This window comes from Ailuropoda melanoleuca, chromosome 16, assembly GCF_002007445.2.
Source record: "Ailuropoda melanoleuca isolate Jingjing chromosome 16, ASM200744v2, whole genome shotgun sequence".
In the NCBI taxonomy this organism is placed as follows: Eukaryota; Metazoa; Chordata; class Mammalia; order Carnivora; family Ursidae; genus Ailuropoda; species Ailuropoda melanoleuca.
The window spans coordinates 86,709,383-86,725,253 of record NC_048233.1 but is presented as its reverse complement, the minus strand read 5'-3'; the positions used below and the strand labels follow the sequence as shown (position 1 = coordinate 86,725,253).

Genomic DNA, 15,871 nt, shown 5'->3' with positions numbered 1-15,871 from the left:
TCCCCAGTGGGCACCTGGGACCCGGAAACAGGCTCCGCACGTGCTGGAGTCCTGGCCGAGCTGCTCACCAGCCCGCAAGCGGGGGGGCCTCCCCACATCCCGTTCTCTCCCCTCTGAAGTGGAAATAAGAACTTGGAGGTTGGGGGGCGGTGCAGAGGGGGTCCGGTGTGAACACCGTGCCAGCAGCACAGCTGGGGAGTCGCTCCCGCTAAGGCTTCATTGCACCTCCGCGAAGACCAAGGATCTGTCTCCCCTGGAGGTCGTTTCAGAGATGCTCTAGGTAACGCTGTTGGCCGTAATCTTCTCTGACTTGACGGGTGTGTCTTTTCGTTTGCGACAGTATGTCCTGGCCACTGACTGCTTCCAGCTGGGCTACGCGGAGGACGGGCACTGCAAGGGCGACCCCAACCCGAACATTCCGTACCCCACCCGGCTGCAGTGGGACATCCCGGAGGAAGTGAGTCCCAATGACCTGGGTGGGGGATGAGGGTAAACGGTCACAGCCTGATTGCCCCGCGGACTTCCCGGGCGTGCACCAGCTCGGCTGGATGGAGCTCACGGACACTGGCCTGTGTCCACTCGGGGGTTTTTACTGGGGCCGTGGAGCCGCTTGCTACAGCTGGCGAACAGTCAGCGAGATTTCCAGCTCAGATTTGGCTGGACGTCACAGTGAAAAAGTGAAAAAAGTCACTTCCTTCAGAGTAGAAATAGTCTGAGATCACTAACTCATCATTTCTATCTCTCAAAGATTTGCATACACAGGCCGCTCAATAAAAGGAAGCCTTTGAGGAAGGAAGTTTAGGGTCGGGAACCACGTTCCTGCGCGTCTGATCCAAGCAGGCATCCCTGGGGCCCGAGAAGTGGTTCTCGACGTAGGAAATGCCACGCGTGGGGCTACTGTCTTTGCCAGGCCTTCCGTCCTGTGTCCCCGAGGGCCGGTGTGCGCTCCTCAGGGAGGTGTCGCCGCTGCCAGGGCGCGTGGGCTTAGCGTCCTTGTACCTGACCAGGTCGGTCAGCATGTATTTTAAGTTTCTCTTTCTAAATTTAACTTTTTCGAGCAGTTTTAGTTTCCCAGCACAATTGAGCAGAAGGTCCAGAGAGATCCCTCCTACCCGCCTCCCCCTCCCAGCACGCGCACGCGCCCATCACGAACGTGGGGTTCAGTGTTAGCGTTGTGCGTTCTTGGCCTTTGGACGGATGTACGACGGCCTGTATCCATGTACAGCCTTGGGCAGAACGGTCGCATGGCCCCGATCTGTGCGCTCCCTGCTCCCGCCCCCCACGCCCGGGGTGCCCAGGGATCTTGTCACGGTCTCCACAGTTTGCTTTGTCCAGAATGTCCTCTTCTCTGAATCCTATCGCACGTGGCCTCTCCAGACGGGCTACTTTCACTGGGCACGTGCACTTAGGGTTCCTCCATGTTCTTCTGTGGCTTGGGAGCTCATCTCCGTGGCGTGGTCAAACCACGGCCCATTTGTTTTTTAAAATTGGTTCCTGGATTGCCACCATGTATTTCACAAAACTAAACTGTGGACTGTGTGGAGTGCCCTGTGGGGCTGCGCTCAGACCAGGAGGCCGCAGGCTCCCACTGGTGTTCCTCCTGCTCGGGTCACCCCCGCACTCCAGCGCGAGCGGGGTGCTGCGTTGCTCCCGGATCGCGGCTCCTGAATCATGCTTCCGGAAAGAACCGGGAAGAACATGGGGTGTGTGTGTGTTTAGGCAACAGCCCGGTGGGCTGCACGAACATCTCGCCTCTCCGAGGTATGTCAGCAACAGTAAGGAACACCTCTTTCTCCGTTCTTCTCCAGTGTCAGGAGGTGATAGAGACTTCCCTGAACAGCGCCACCATTCTGGCAAGCGACGTGGATTTCCATTCTTTCCCGTTCCACACCTTCGGTAAAGGGTTGATCAAGAAGTGCCGGACAAGCCCGGATGCCTTCGTCCAGCTTGCTCTCCAGCTGGCGCATTACAAGGTACGGGCCTGGGGTTCTGTCCCGAGCACTCGGGGTCCTGAGCACATGCCCGGAGCCGCTTGCCCCGGGGGTGGGGAAGGCCGGACGCCTGTCGGGGGGCGGGGGGAGCCGCTGGTGCAGGCCTTCTGCCGCGGACGGGATGGGACGCATGGGGAGCAGCACCCCTCTCGGCGGTGCAGAGGGGGTCAAGTCAGGAAAAGAAACAGATGCGTGACAGCAAAAGAGGTCACGTTAAAATCAGAGAAACGGGAATAGGTAGGCCAAAATCGTACGTACTTCCGGCTGACTCTAGGTACTTGACAACAAAGATGGTCAAATCGTGAAGGTTTCTTTTCCCAAGTAACATCCTCACTGAAGCGCAGGCCCGCAGAGCCATCGGACAGAAGCACAGCCATCGTAGGAGCTCTTGGTCCGAAGGAGCCAGGGACTGAAAGATACAGTAACTAGATCGGGGAATTGGAGCTTAGAATTAATAAGCTTGGGATTTAAATGGCACGTAAATATGCAGCGTTTGGGAGACAAGAGCCGGTGCCATCTCAGATACAGAGAAGATTCTCCTGAGAGAACACCGGGTTCCACGGTAATACGTTTGCAAATCTCGAGACGATTTTCTGCAGCAACAGAAGTTAGTAAAGCTGACCCGAGACAAGGTAAGAAGCCAGGAGGTCAGTCCCCACGATGAAGGTCAGAAGCTGGAGAGCCAGCCGCTGACATGAAGCTGCTTAGAGGCGGCTTAGGGTTCCGGAGGCTTCAGAAAGTGAGGGGGCCTGGTTGATGCCCAGAACCAGCTTCCCTCTGGGCAAGACTGGGAGCTGCATGGAGCCACCCAGGTCGTGCAGGGTGCTTGCGGGAGCTCGTTAATCCCCAGAGCAGCCGGGGAGGGCCTTTCCCTTCTCTGCCTGATGCACAAGGAGGTGAGCCCCCTCGCCTGAGACCCACCGCTCCCAGGGCTGTGGCTGAGCTTGGATCCAGGCAGGCTGGTTCTGGAACCCGTGTCTTAATTGGAGGGACGGCGAGAAAGAGCCGTAGACCCAGTTTTGCTCACGAATATACATGCAGAAAACCTAAATAAAATACCAGCAAATAGAATCCGGCAACGTAATCACCAGCAGCACCGTATGGTGCCGACGGCAAGGGGACGGTTTGGGATTCGTAAATCCAGTAACAGGTTAAGTTATGTTATCAGATCAGAGAAGAAAAAGGACAGTCATCTCGAGAGATACTAAAAAAACATTAAAATCTTGGGGTGCGTTCCCGATAAAACCGCTAAGTAACAGGAGCTGTTTCCTTAACATGATAAATGGCATCGTGTATCAGCTGCCAGTGTACGGCTTTAAATGTGAAAATGTGGTAACCCCAGTAGTTCTCGGGGCCTTTCTGTAAGTGCAGCAAGTGCAGCTGATGGGATCACTGGGCAGGGGGGACATCCGTACGTCTTCTTGGGAGATGGAGTCAGCAGAAAAGCTTTTATGATGAAGGACAGTGCTCAGGAAGGAGCCCGGTGCAGTATCATTCTTCTCCAGTCCTTGGCCAAGTAGAAAGTACGGTAGCAAGTGGAGTGGGAACCGGAGCCAGGAGCCTGGGATCCAGGCCCACATTTATCAAGCAGGTGGGGCTTTGCGGGAGGAAGGCCGAGACAAGTCTCTAAAAGGGAGACAAGGCTGTGGTTTGGGGTGGAAAGTCTCGACCCCACAGAGGCGAATGTGCCCAGTTCACACGTCCCGTGTGGACGCAGTCCAAAGGTCTGGGGATATTTTGGGAAGGGAGCTCGAGCGACTGGTCCTCACGTTCATTTGGAAGAGATGACGTTTGAGAATAACCGGTGACGTTCTAAAAAACAACAGTCACGAGGTGCACATTTGTTCTTCCGATTTCTACATTTTGGGCTTTGGAGGGGATGAGTCCATGAGTGATGGGGGTTGGAGAAAATTGGTTAGGTGGGTCCTTTTGGGAAGCAAATAAGCAGCCCGGTAGGAAAAGTCAGAGCAGGTGTTGGTGGTTCGCGAANTTGGAGGGGATGAGTCCATGAGTGATGGGGGTTGGAGAAAATTGGTTAGGTGGGTCCTTTTGGGAAGCAAATAAGCAGCCCGGTAGGAAAACAGTCAGAGCAGGTGTTGGTGGTTCGCGAGAGCCGAAAACTACGCATTGTCAGGGAATGTCGTGGAAAATTTAATCTTGTTAGGAATCCGGTAAATGCAACAAGGAAGACTGAATTTTTGCCTCTGCGATTTGCAAAGGTCTTCTTCCAATTCGTGTTTGCCCAGGGGAGCTTAGAGAGGGAAGTGCGTGTGTGGCATCTGGGCTCACACCGTGGGAAATGTGTGTCCTGAAAGTAGGCCCATTTCCCAGGCAAATTCTTCCTTGAGAACCATATCCTTTAAGGACAGAAAGCTCATCACAAAGATGAGGTGAAACTACCCCTTGGTAAAAATTTGAATCAGTCGAAGAGGTGATCAGTGTGAAACATGCTAAATTGTGGTGCAACCGATGATTGTGTGGCCGTTAAACGTGTCTGCGGCGTGTTCTGTGAAAACGCTCGGCCGTCAGACACCAGGTGAACGTTTGGCTTCTTTACTACGGTGATCTGTGGATTCTGGCCCACGGGCCACACCCCACCCTTCACCTGTTTTCACATGGTCCTTGAGCTAAGAATGGTGTTGTGTTGTTAGTAATTGAAAACAAAAACAAAACAAAAGGAAGAACGATATTCCGTGATGTTGGATTATCACATGTCATTTCGGCGCTCACAGAGGACGTTGTGTTTGCGTTCGGTTGGGCTCAGTCTGGGGGGACTGTCCCTGGGTGTTTTGAGTGGACTGAGCAGGTGCCACAGAGACCACGTACCTGGCCCACCAAACTGTGATATTTGCTGCCTGCCTGTTATGTTCTAGAACACGGGTCCCAGCTCTTGCTTTATGCTGTGCAAACTCTAGCAGGGATGGGTGGAGAATACGGCAAGGGGCTGTGAAGGGTGATCTTTGTTTTCTTAGATGGTTCTGTGTTCACATCGTTGGGGCTAGCGTGCATTACAATTGCTTTTTAAGAAACCAAGTTACTTTTTCAGCATCAGAGATCACTTGTTTTCCGTACTTACAGCTGTTCTTTTCCCTCTGGCTGGAAATAATCAGGATTTTATTCTCCATTCCACTACCCCCTCCCCATGTCAGTTCTTCATGGAGCGTTCAAACTATTAAGAAGGGTCCGTGTATTAAGATGACCTGTTAAAAAGGCAAGGCTGATCTTTCCATGCAAAAGTTCTTCCGTGCAGGCTTGGTTGAGCACCTGCTGTGTTAGGGACATGGCTCTTTGCGGAGCTGTGAGTCTGACCCTTCTCTGCTCAGCCCAGAGCTGCAGGACCTCCCCTTGGCTCTGCATAATTCCAGATGTCCTGCATGTCCTGGGGGTCCGTTCCAGGCTTCTGACCCTTCTCTGTGCCCTGGACCCTGTAGGCAGTTTGGGAAAGCCTTGGGGATCCCATCTCAGAATAACGTTTATAAAGCATTAGAGGAAATATGCAGGGTTACAGAGGTAATCAGTTAATAAAAATGCACGTCAAAATATTAAATGTAAATTTGTGGCTCAGCGAGTGTAATTATGCACTAAATTTGGGGTGGCAGAGCTAGTAACTGCTGTGATTTTGAAGTCGTGATGAGCGTAGGTGGTATTTTGGGACATCTGCAACAACCATAATTTGTTGTGCAAATAGCTGTGATTTTCTCTTCAAAGTCACCACACTGTTCATAATTACTGTGGTTCGTTGACTGTGCTTCTCAGTGCTGTATTTCAGTTTGAGGTTAATCGACATTAAAATGTATCTATTTTTCCCTTCCAAGTTAACACGTTCTGAAGGTTAGTCACCGTCGCTCTGATCCCTGTCTGCCCTTCCAGCCTTCTCTCATAACACGTTTGGTCTCATTCACTCAGCTTTTGCCACACTGGCCTTTTTGCTGTGCTCCAATATGTCAGGCTCATTCCTACCTCAGGGCCTTTGCACTTGCTCTCCACCGGTGGTTGCTGATTCCCAGATTGAGGTGTGGTTGCTTCGGTCTCTGCTCAAGTACCCCCGTCTCCTATTTAAAATAGCCCCCGCCCCCTTCCTCTTTGTCACCCTGCCTTGTTTCTGTTCGGTGCACCTGTCACTGTGTAGTATCCTATGTCCCCGTTTCTCCTGTTAGAACATTTGCCCCTTGAGGGCAGGGACATGATCTGTCCCCAGTGCCAGGCACAAGTCATGACANGTCCCCGTTTCTCCTGTTAGAACATTTGCCCCTTGAGGGCAGGGACATGATCTGTCCCCAGTGCCAGGCACATGCCAGCCACAGAGAAATAGGCATCTGTAAATAAGTCATGACGGATTGAATGAAGACACTTACCGGGGGTCGTAATTTTAGTTTATAGCTATTTGCTTCCACTTTTGGGTCATGTTTATTTTTCATTTAGAAACCAGAAGTGAAAAATTCCCCCACGTGCCACCGGCCTGAACCCTGAGCCCGGGGGCAGCAATCCCAGGGCGTGACAGGTTTGTGTGCTCACACTGTGCATGTCCGTATTTTCATCGACCATGTCTTTCGATCCAGCTCGTTAGAAACTGGAGGTGTTCTTCCGACGGCGGCTGGCTGCGGCAGGTGAAGTGGGGCTGCAGGTGTAACCCGGCTTGGCTCTTGGAGGGTCTGAGCACGCTAACCCCAGTGCCTTTGCCAAGAAGTTTTTAGACGATCGTTTACAAGTTGTGGTATCCTGCATGACCGCGCTGACCACTGACACAATTAAAGTTTGGTCTTGGAAAGTGGACTTCGCATAAATCAGTGCATTATGTCCCAAGCTAACGTTAATTGATGACTAAAATGCCAGATTTCTACTTTTTTCTTATAGCTCCTTGTCTTCCCGCCCTCCTCCCTCCCTCCTGCTTTGTCATGCGCCCTACGGTAGCTGGTAGGAAGTTCTCTGAAAGGCATGTTTGACCAACCACCTGGATCGCCTGCTTACCTGTTCTATTCTTATTCTTACTCTGCATAGAATAGAATGAGGAGTTAGAGCCCCTATTGGACCCCACCCAAGGGCAAAGTAATGACTGGTGTATGGAGAAGTGTGGTGAGTTGGTGGCTCCTTGTGCCGGGTGTTGGGGGCAGCGGGGAAGGCTCCCGTGGGGGTCCCTCAGGTGGATGGCAGTCAGCGGCAGCACGTCACAGACCTCCTGGCCTGTGTTCCTCACCCCGTGGCCTGCTCGCCTCGTCACTTCACAGGCAGGACTGGGGGAGGGACAGAGCCCCGAAGGCCACTCACAGGCACGGCCCGCTTGCCGGGGACGTCAGCCTTGACTCTGGCATTGGGTTTTGCTTCGCGGTATCGGCTGGTGGCAGGGTGTCCTCGGTCTCCTTGGGGTCAGTAGGGCCCCAACGCCGAGAGGCGTTGTCTGGTCAGGAATAACTGGGGTCCACAAACTGCTGTGGGCCATTTTCCCATCCATACTGGGAACCTGGGCGCCTTGGAGCTGGCCCAGTGGCTGGGGAGTTTGCAGGTGATTTCCTCCCACAGCGCGTGTGCTGGGACGCCCTGTGCTCCTCAGGCCCTGCCCTCCTGCACCACCTGCTGGTGCTCCCTGGAGTCCCTGCTGAGCTGTCCTCCTGTCCCCCATAGGGTCCCAGCGTCAGGTGCTACCTCTAACGTCCTTCTGTCCCCTTCTAGTCCCTGGACCCCACCGGGCCTCTGCCCGTCTCGCCTTCCCTTTTCCCTCCACTAGGCATGGACTGCTCGGCCCTGCACCCAAAAGGCCGGCATGGCTGGAGGCAAATCCCAAGGGGCTGGCTCCTCCACTTGAAATTACTGAGCGGAGCGCAGACTCTGGCGAGCCCCCGGGCAGTCCCCCTCTGTGCCCCTCTGCGCCTGTTCCCCATGCCTTCTCTCTGACTCCCGGCCCCTCCCTGCTTCCCCACCCTCAGCAGGCCAAGCCTTCTTCTTGGTTCACAGAGAAAACGAGAGCGTTCCAAAGAGACCTCCTGACAGCCACAGCCGCCCCTCGGCTTCATTTCCCCTCCTGTCCAGTGGGGCAGCTGGCCGCCTGCCTCCTGCTGGGGGACATGGCTCCTGACCTGTCCCTTCCCTCCTGGGTCATCCTCATTGTCATCTAAACACGATGGAATATTTCCTGCCAATACCTTGTGTCTCTAACAATTTCCAGCTTTGCATGCCCATCTCCTTGTCATGTATTCCTTCCGTAAGCGTGTCTGCACTCGGGTAGGTGTGTGAAGCTCGGGAAATCGTGCCATGGCATCAGCTGCATCTGGAAATAGAACCTGGGCTACCCAGACACTGACCCCCCATCCCCAGGCCTTTCCAAAGCTAATGACGTCTCCATCTGCCCGCTGCACAAGCCCGTGTGAAGACTGACGATGACTAAAAGCTAAAGCTGACCGTAACCCACCCCTTCTTGTGCATTAGAGCCCACCAGCCGGCCCTGCCTTGTATTAAAATACTTTTCCTCTCCTAGGACATGGGCAAATTTTGCCTCACGTACGAGGCCTCCATGACCCGACTCTTCCGAGAGGGGAGGACGGAGACCGTACGTTCCTGTAGTATGGAGTCCTGCAACTTTGTGCTCGCCATGGTGGACCCCACCCAGACGGTAAGTGGCGCGAAGCTGAGGGGATCCCGCGCACACCTTGTCCTGGGGTGCCGTATCCGGCTTCTCTCCCTGCCTCCTTTCAAAGGAGCTAACCGTGGTCGGGACACCCCCAGAGAGGTGTCAGTTCCGTGACATCTGCAAACCAGCTTGGGCTCCCAGGAGTCTCAACTACAGTCTCACACAGCACGGTTGGCACGGGAGCTGGAGCAGTGGGCCGGTCCCAGGAGTCGGTGTGTGGGCAAGGAGCCTAGAGCCGTGCCACGGAACCTTCTATTCGGGGTTGATGGAGCCCGCCTCCCACCCCCAAGCTCCCCGCACAGGCTTGGGGCTCGGGTTTTCTCTACCCCGCCTTTGAGGATCCTGGCAGTAGCCTGGGAAGTATTCTGTTAGTTTGTTTTCATAGCTAAGGAACAGAGACAGCTCTGAATTCTGTCAGCTGCCGGGGCACACAGCTAGGACGTGGCTGAGGCCAGATCTGTGCCCAGCCTGCACGGCCCAGAGCACAGTGTTGGCTGGGGAGACGTGGGCAGGGTGCTCTGCTCTGCTCTGGGGAAACTTTGTTCCCAAGAACACAGGCTTCTGGTTCTTTGGAGGAAATCAGTAGGTATGAGTGAGGGGTTGCTGGGTGGGCTGCACCCAGCCCCGAAAGTGCTTCTCCCCCCCGTGTAACAGCCCCGCCGTTGGCAGCATGAATCTGGGGAGGGGGCAGCTGGTAGGGCTTCCGCTCAGGCACGTCTCTCCCGGAGACCCCCAGTCGCCTGCTTTGCTGGTGCCGTCGGGCCACTGGAGAGAAGGGCGCCTCACGCCATCTCGGAGCCTACGTGGTCCGTCCCACACAACGTGACTCCCACCCTTCATTGCTCAGGTTGAGCAGAGGCTCAAGTTGTTCAAGGTGGCGTCCGAGAAGCATCAGCATCTGTACCGCCTCGCGATGACTGGCTCTGGGATCGACCGCCATCTCTTCTGCCTTTACGTGGTGTCCAAATACCTGGCCGTGGATTCCCCTTTCCTGAAGGAAGTAAGTCCCGTCTGCCAGCGGCAGCTCCCCCGGGTTTATGGCTAAGCCGATAGTAAGTCGGGGCAGCCTCGCAGGTGAGAAGTGGCCTCACAGGACGGGCCTTCGGGCTCAGCTGTCGTCACAGTGTCAAATCCAAGCTGTGCGTTTAGCGCTGTGTCCCTCGGCCCCCCGGGAACGCTGTGTTACACGTGCCCTCCTGACCTCCTCAGGCTTGGATCGTACTAAGATGTAGTCAAGTGGTTAGGAAGTGATGAGCCCTTGAGTATTTATCGGTCTTGTTTTTAATACAGTTTATTTACTTTTAAGGTATAGAATTTAACTCTTAATAATGCCGTGTTGACTAAGCAGCTTGAAAAATTCCTGAAAATAGGGGCGCCTGGGTGGCGGAGTCGTTAAGCGTCTGCCTTCAGCTCAGGGCGTGATCCCGGAGTCCTGGGATCCAGCCCCACATCAGGCTCCTCCGCTGGGAGCCTGCTTCTTCCTCTCCCACTCCCCCTGCTTGTGTTCCCTCTCTCGCTGGCTGTCTCTCTCTGTCAAATAAATAAATAAAATCTTTAAAAAAAAAAAGCCTCAGCACAGCACAGCCCCTTTTCCGAATCTTCGTTCGTGTACCCGCCCCCTTTCCTGACCTCCTCTGCCCCGTGCCCTCTCTGTGTACGCAGTGGCCCGAGCCAGCGAGGCCTCCAGGGACGCCGCCCGGACACCCAGCGAGCCTTTCCCTGGCTGCCACCGGGGCCGTGCAGGGACACAAGAGGGCAGCACTGGGGAGGGTGTCACTAGAGCATCTCCTGGTTCTGCCCCACAGGTGTTATCCGAGCCGTGGAGACTGTCCACCAGCCAGACCCCTCAGCAGCAGGTGGAGCTGTTCGACTTGGAGAGGAACCCGGAGTACGTGTCCAGCGGAGGGGGCTTCGGGCCGGTGAGTGTCTGCGCGTAGATGTCCTTGGGGCTGCGCGTCGGGGGACTGGACGTGCCCGTCCGCCTCCGTTTCAGGTCGTCCTGGACTCTGCGCGCCCCTTGTTACCTCATTGGGTTCCCCCTACCCCCCAAGGAATTCTGCAGATGATTAAATCAGGTGTTCACACTGTCTTGTATTTGGAATGTGAGGGAGTCCTGTTTCCTCATCATCTCGTTGCCCGACGTTAAACTTAGTCTCACCTGCCTCTGTAGGTCGCTGACGATGGTTATGGCGTGTCGTACATCCTCGTGGGGGAGAACCTCATCAATTTCCATGTATCTTCCAAGTTCTCCAGCCCGGAGACCGTAAGTACAAAACGAAGTCCCCTTTCCTAAAGACCAAGTATTTTTACTGTTTTCTTTTTAATTTGACAGACATGTGCTTCCTTAATTTGACAGAAAATAGTTCAACTGTATGTTTTTTTACTAGGTTTGGGCTTTTTCAGATAAATAAATTTTTAAATTATTTCACCTAATTTTATTATTGTTCTTTTAAAGATTTTATTTATTTATTTGAGAGAGAACGCATGCACGTGCATGAGTGGGGGGCAGGGGAGGGACAGAGGGAGAGGGAGAAGCAGACTCCCCACTGAGCAGGGAGCCTGACATGGGACTGAGATCATGACCTGAGCCAAAGGCAAACGCCTCATGGACTGAGCCACCCAGGCGCCCCTCTTTAACCTAATTTTAAAGAAATGATCCTATTTGGTTGCAAGTATGTCTTTGCCCGTAGCGATGGTCTTGAATCTTAATGTGGGAGTGCTCGTGTAACTCTCACAATCTAATATCAGAGGGAGGACTGAGGTCAGCGCACACATGTTAAAAGGACACATACAAGATGACTCGGGGTCTACGGAGTTCTGTGGGAGTGGAAAACCTGACCACCTTCCAAGCGTGGCCCCCGAATCCGTGTTTCTTTTTCTTTTTTTTTTTTTAAAGATTTTATTTATTTATTTGACAGAGATAGAGACAGCCAGCGAGAGAGGGAACACAAGCAGGGGGAGTGGGAGAGGAAGAAGCAGGCTCATAGCGGAGGAGCCTGACGTGGGGCTCGATCCCATAACGCCGGGATCACGCCCTGAGCCGAAGGCAGACGCTTAACCGCTGGGCCACCCAGGCGCCCCCGAATCCGTGTTTCTGTTCTGCCTTTCCACATCGTGTATTGCCTGCAAGCACGGCCGAGGTCGGTAGTGGAGGACTGGGACTCGCTTACTCCCTGTGCTTTATGTAATCCGTTGGCGTTAAGGGAAGCCTTACATCAAGACCACACCCACACGAGCTTAGACACGGTTCTCTCTCGGAACCCCCAGCGCTTCTCCAGAACCGGCAGCTTAATGATGAAGCCCTTCAGGCAAAGCTCAGAGAACAGACCTGTTCTTTGCATCAGGTTCTAAGTGTAAAGGCTTGAAGCGTGCGTATTCCCTCGTTGTAATGTGCGTTTTTCTTTTCTGATTTCCCACGAAAGGACTCGCATCGCTTTGGGAAGCACCTGAAACAAGCAATGACCGACATCATCCATTTGTTTGGGTTCAGCGCCAATTCCAAAAAATAATTCCACGACAGTCGCCGCCGCGGAGGAAAACGAGCTCTTCTGATAAAAACCAAATGAAAAGTAGCTGCCGATCCTGATTGTAGTTCAGGATGCAAAATTGCTCTACAAAACTCGGACGTTTTCCTTCTGTCAAGGGTTTGGTCTTTTTCTTTTTATAGAACAGCAGGTCTCCACCGCGTGCAGTACAACTCCACTCCTTCCTGGCAGGTCCTGACTTTGGGAATGTTTTGATAAAGTGCCCCCTTCCCCCGAAAGTTTTTGCATCCGCCTGTGTGACTGCAGGACGAGCATGGTTGAGCTGACGCAGGGACTAGTGGGGTTGTGGCGTCACGCGTTGGAAATGCATGTGGCACGTTTCCTCGGGGTTGACCGAATACCTGGTCCTTACGGGCATTTACTTTTTTTTTTTTAACCAGAGCTTGTTTTTGTTCAGAGAGGAAAGCGTTTGAGTTTTGGAGACGTTAACCATTCGTAGCTGACGCGTGTATAACGCACTAATGGAAACACTGTGCTTCTGGAAACCGTTTTTGTCACTGTGGGTAACTCTGTCATCGTCCGATTTTGGTAGTATTTGCCTGTCCTTGTCAGAAGCGAGTAGTACGCCACATGTTTAGTTTTACTGACCGTGCAAGTCCTCAAAACCCAGTGCCTTAAAGTGGAGGGCCCCAGGCGAAAGGGAGACCCTGGGGAAGATTTCCTGTGTCAGGTCCTCAGGTGGAATTGTGAGTGTCTTACTCCCTTCTCAGTTTACCGAATGAGTATCCCCAAATAAGTGTTTCCTATTGTTTCCCTGCTCCTGGAAAGACCAGTTCCCTCCTGAGGGCGGCTGGGCTGGATCCCCCTTCATCAGACTGCTTTCTTTGCATCATTAAGCAACAAAAGAATGGGTGTGTGTATGTGTGTGAGAGAGAGAGTGTGTGTGAGTGTGAGTGTGAGAAATGGGGAGCAAGGGATGTCGTGGTCAAGTGCGATGTGTCGGGAGCAGTCACTGAAGAAGAAAGCGTAAGCCGTGCCTCAGGGTCACTGCTTACCCAGGCTGACAGCAAGGAGGGCGTGACATTTACCACTGACAAAGGAACAAAGCTTGAGAAACCGGAAGAATAACCTCAAAATGGTCAGGAGAGTGCAACGCCAATAGGCCCCGGGAGTGCTTTCCAATCCCACCTGGCGAGAGAGAGCCATTCTCCTTTCCAGAGGAGAGGGTGGGAATGGAAACCGTAGGCCACGTCATCTCGGTGACTGACGAAAATGTCGCAGATGACAGGTGCTAGGTTTAACACAGCCTGCCCTTCAGATGGGCGTGCCTTTATTTGAAGCGTCTGATAGACCAAAAAGCAATTATGCACTGAATCGTCTTCAGTATTTAATGTAAAAATAAAGGATCATGAAATGAGAAAGACCCACTGCCTCCGGGCTGTAACGACCAGCTTAGCTGTCCATTTTTAAAACTGTGTATTTATTTTTCTGACCACTTTGTTCTGGCGGGGCTTGCCTCTGTAAGAGTTGTGCACTCCAGGGATACGATGACCAGGCGGACTGTCGGAGGGGATGGGCGCTTTGCTGCAGCGCTCATGCATATTTTATTTATGTATATGTGATCATGTAAAAATCCCACCTAAACGGGCCAAAGATTTTTTTCTCTAAAAGCAAGAAGAAATGAAAACAGACAAAAAAAAGCTAAAATGAAAACGAACAATTACAGTAATAACCCCCGCCCCCCCATTCATCTGTGGTTCATAGTCTAGGAGGTGTGGGGGGAAATCGCCCACTCTGCCCCAGGCAGGCGCAGCTTCCAGTCACAGCTGGTGTCCGTCACGATCAGAGCCGCCCCAATCCTGCACTTTTGACCGCTGACCTTAGTGTTCACGTGTGAATTCCAGTGTCGACGTGTAGCACTCTGACGCATTTGGGGTTGTCTCTCAGGTTTAAATATTTCAAGTGTAATTAATTGTTAACCAGTGCAGTTATCAATGCAATTTTATATTTCCTAGAAGAAGGAAGAGTGGGTTTTTATTGTACATGTTGAAAGAAGGAGGGAAGAGTATTATGTATTTAATTTAATTTGGAATAAGCCATAGTCTTAAAGGAGCTGTGGTTTGAATCTGTTATCTTGGACTGTCCATTGCATGTAAATACAAGATGCTCTTTTGGATGTAAATCTGGGAACTGTAGTAGAATGTTATCATTAATAAAACGTTAATCCCAGTCTTTGTTCCTGGCTCTTTTTTTTTTTTTAAGATTTTATTTGTTTATTTGACAGACAGAGCTAGCAAGAGAGGGAACACAAGCAGGGGGAGTGGGAGAGGAAGAAGCAGGCTCCCAGCGGAAGAGCCTGATGTGGGGCTTGATCCCAGAACGCTGGGATCACGCCCTGAGCCGAAGGCAGACGCTTAATGACTGGGCCACCCACGCACCCCCTGGCTCTTTTGTTACATGAGTAAGGAGGTTATAAATCAGGGATGAAGCCCAGGCGCTGGAGACAGGAGAGAGAGACCACAGGAGGCTTGCTTAGATGGCCTGGCTTGGGCAGAGTGGACATCACAAGATTCCCTGACCCGGCTGAGAAGGGCAGCTGCTGACTTGGGCTGTGGGTTTCCACTCTACGTGTACGCATTCTCTCCCTGCTCCCGTGCCCGGAACAGGGTCTGACACATAGTGGGTACTCAACAAGTACATGTTAAGTGAATGCATGAATTATTTTCTCAATAGTCTTCATTGAGCACCCACTGTGTGCTAAGCTCTGCTCCGTACAGCGGGGACTGCTCCAGGTTCTGGCTGTGGTAGAGATCAAATCCAGTGGGAGGAGGACAGAACCAAGCACCCATTCGAAGGATCTTCAGTGTCCCGAGGCAGATGTGTGGGCAGAGGTAGCTGGCTGAGAAAGGCGGCGATTTGCGGGGAGGCCTGAGTCACAAGGCGGCTGGCTTGGGCTGATCGAGCAGGGCTGGAAGAGCATCTCGGAGTGTGGCAGAGGCCCTGGGCCTTTGAGGCTGGCCAGCTGATGACTCAGCCGGGTGGCTGTGCCCGTCGGATGCATGGGAGCTGCTCTAGAAACAGGTGAACGGTACGGTCTTGCGGGCTGATGTGCTTGCTCAAGCTACTCAGGCTAGTGAGATTTTCTTTTACGAGGGCTCTTCAGTGTATATCAGCTGCCTTCGCCATCCCTACAGTTTGGGAAGCCCAAAGTGCATTCTCAGCCCTGCCCTGAACTCAACTGACTGCAACCGTGATGTGCTCGCATTTCAGCCATAGACTCAGAGTAAGGGTATCTACGCAGGCATCTGTTTGTGAGGCCCTGGAAAGGGCTGAAAGGATACACAGCTGACTTCAGTGTCCCTTTTGGCAGGCAGCACGACTGGGGACTGGGGAACCGCGGAGGAACNCAACGTGCACTTCCTGTCCTCCCTGCTGGCCCCGCACCGGAGTCCTGCTGTCGTGCCCCTGGGCGCCTGGGCCAGGGAAGGAGCCGCCCACCCCGGTGTCCAGGTGATTTCAGTAAGATCCATGTGGGAAGTTCCTTCAGGGAACTTCAGCTCTATCTGTAATGTTTAAATATTTCAGTATAGAGTTTATTATCCAATGAAAGAAAAAAATCTATCCTAATTTTGATCTGAAGAAGCCAGACTGGTCTAGGGGCCTTAGTTTCCCCATGTGAGCCTGGAGCTGAGGAGCCTGGGAGCGTCATTCCTGGCCCTACTCCCCGCAGCAGCCCGCCCCCGCCCGGGCCACCTGGCTCTCCGCGAGCCTCG

The 15,871-nt window shown here is 53.0% G+C and overlaps 2 protein-coding genes across 3 annotated transcripts in view; both read left to right on the top strand.

Annotated features, from left to right (window-relative positions):
• Window positions 1–14,327, top strand: part of CPT1A (carnitine palmitoyltransferase 1A) — a 50,966-nt gene extending 36,639 nt beyond the window's left edge. The window contains exons 12-18 of one of the 2 annotated variants that reach the window (XM_019809980.2): window positions 341–457; window positions 1,809–1,973; window positions 8,461–8,595; window positions 9,461–9,613; window positions 10,419–10,532; window positions 10,784–10,876; window positions 12,036–14,327. In XM_019809980.2, the coding sequence (XP_019665539.1) occupies window positions 341–457; window positions 1,809–1,973; window positions 8,461–8,595; window positions 9,461–9,613; window positions 10,419–10,532; window positions 10,784–10,876; window positions 12,036–12,122 (864 nt within the window). In that variant the 3' untranslated portion in view covers window positions 12,123–14,327. The remainder of the gene's footprint in view (window positions 1–340; window positions 458–1,808; window positions 1,974–8,460; window positions 8,596–9,460; window positions 9,614–10,418; window positions 10,533–10,783; window positions 10,877–12,035) is intronic. The other variant, XM_034644591.1, reaches the window with a different exon arrangement.
• A 555-nt stretch (window positions 14,328–14,882) lies between these two features.
• TESMIN (testis expressed metallothionein like protein) overlaps window positions 14,883–15,871 on the top strand; it is a 43,162-nt gene continuing 42,173 nt past the window's right edge. Inside the window, exon 1 of the mRNA XM_034645607.1 lies at window positions 14,883–15,608. The gene's annotated coding sequence lies outside the window, so the exon portion shown is untranslated. The remainder of the gene's footprint in view (window positions 15,609–15,871) is intronic.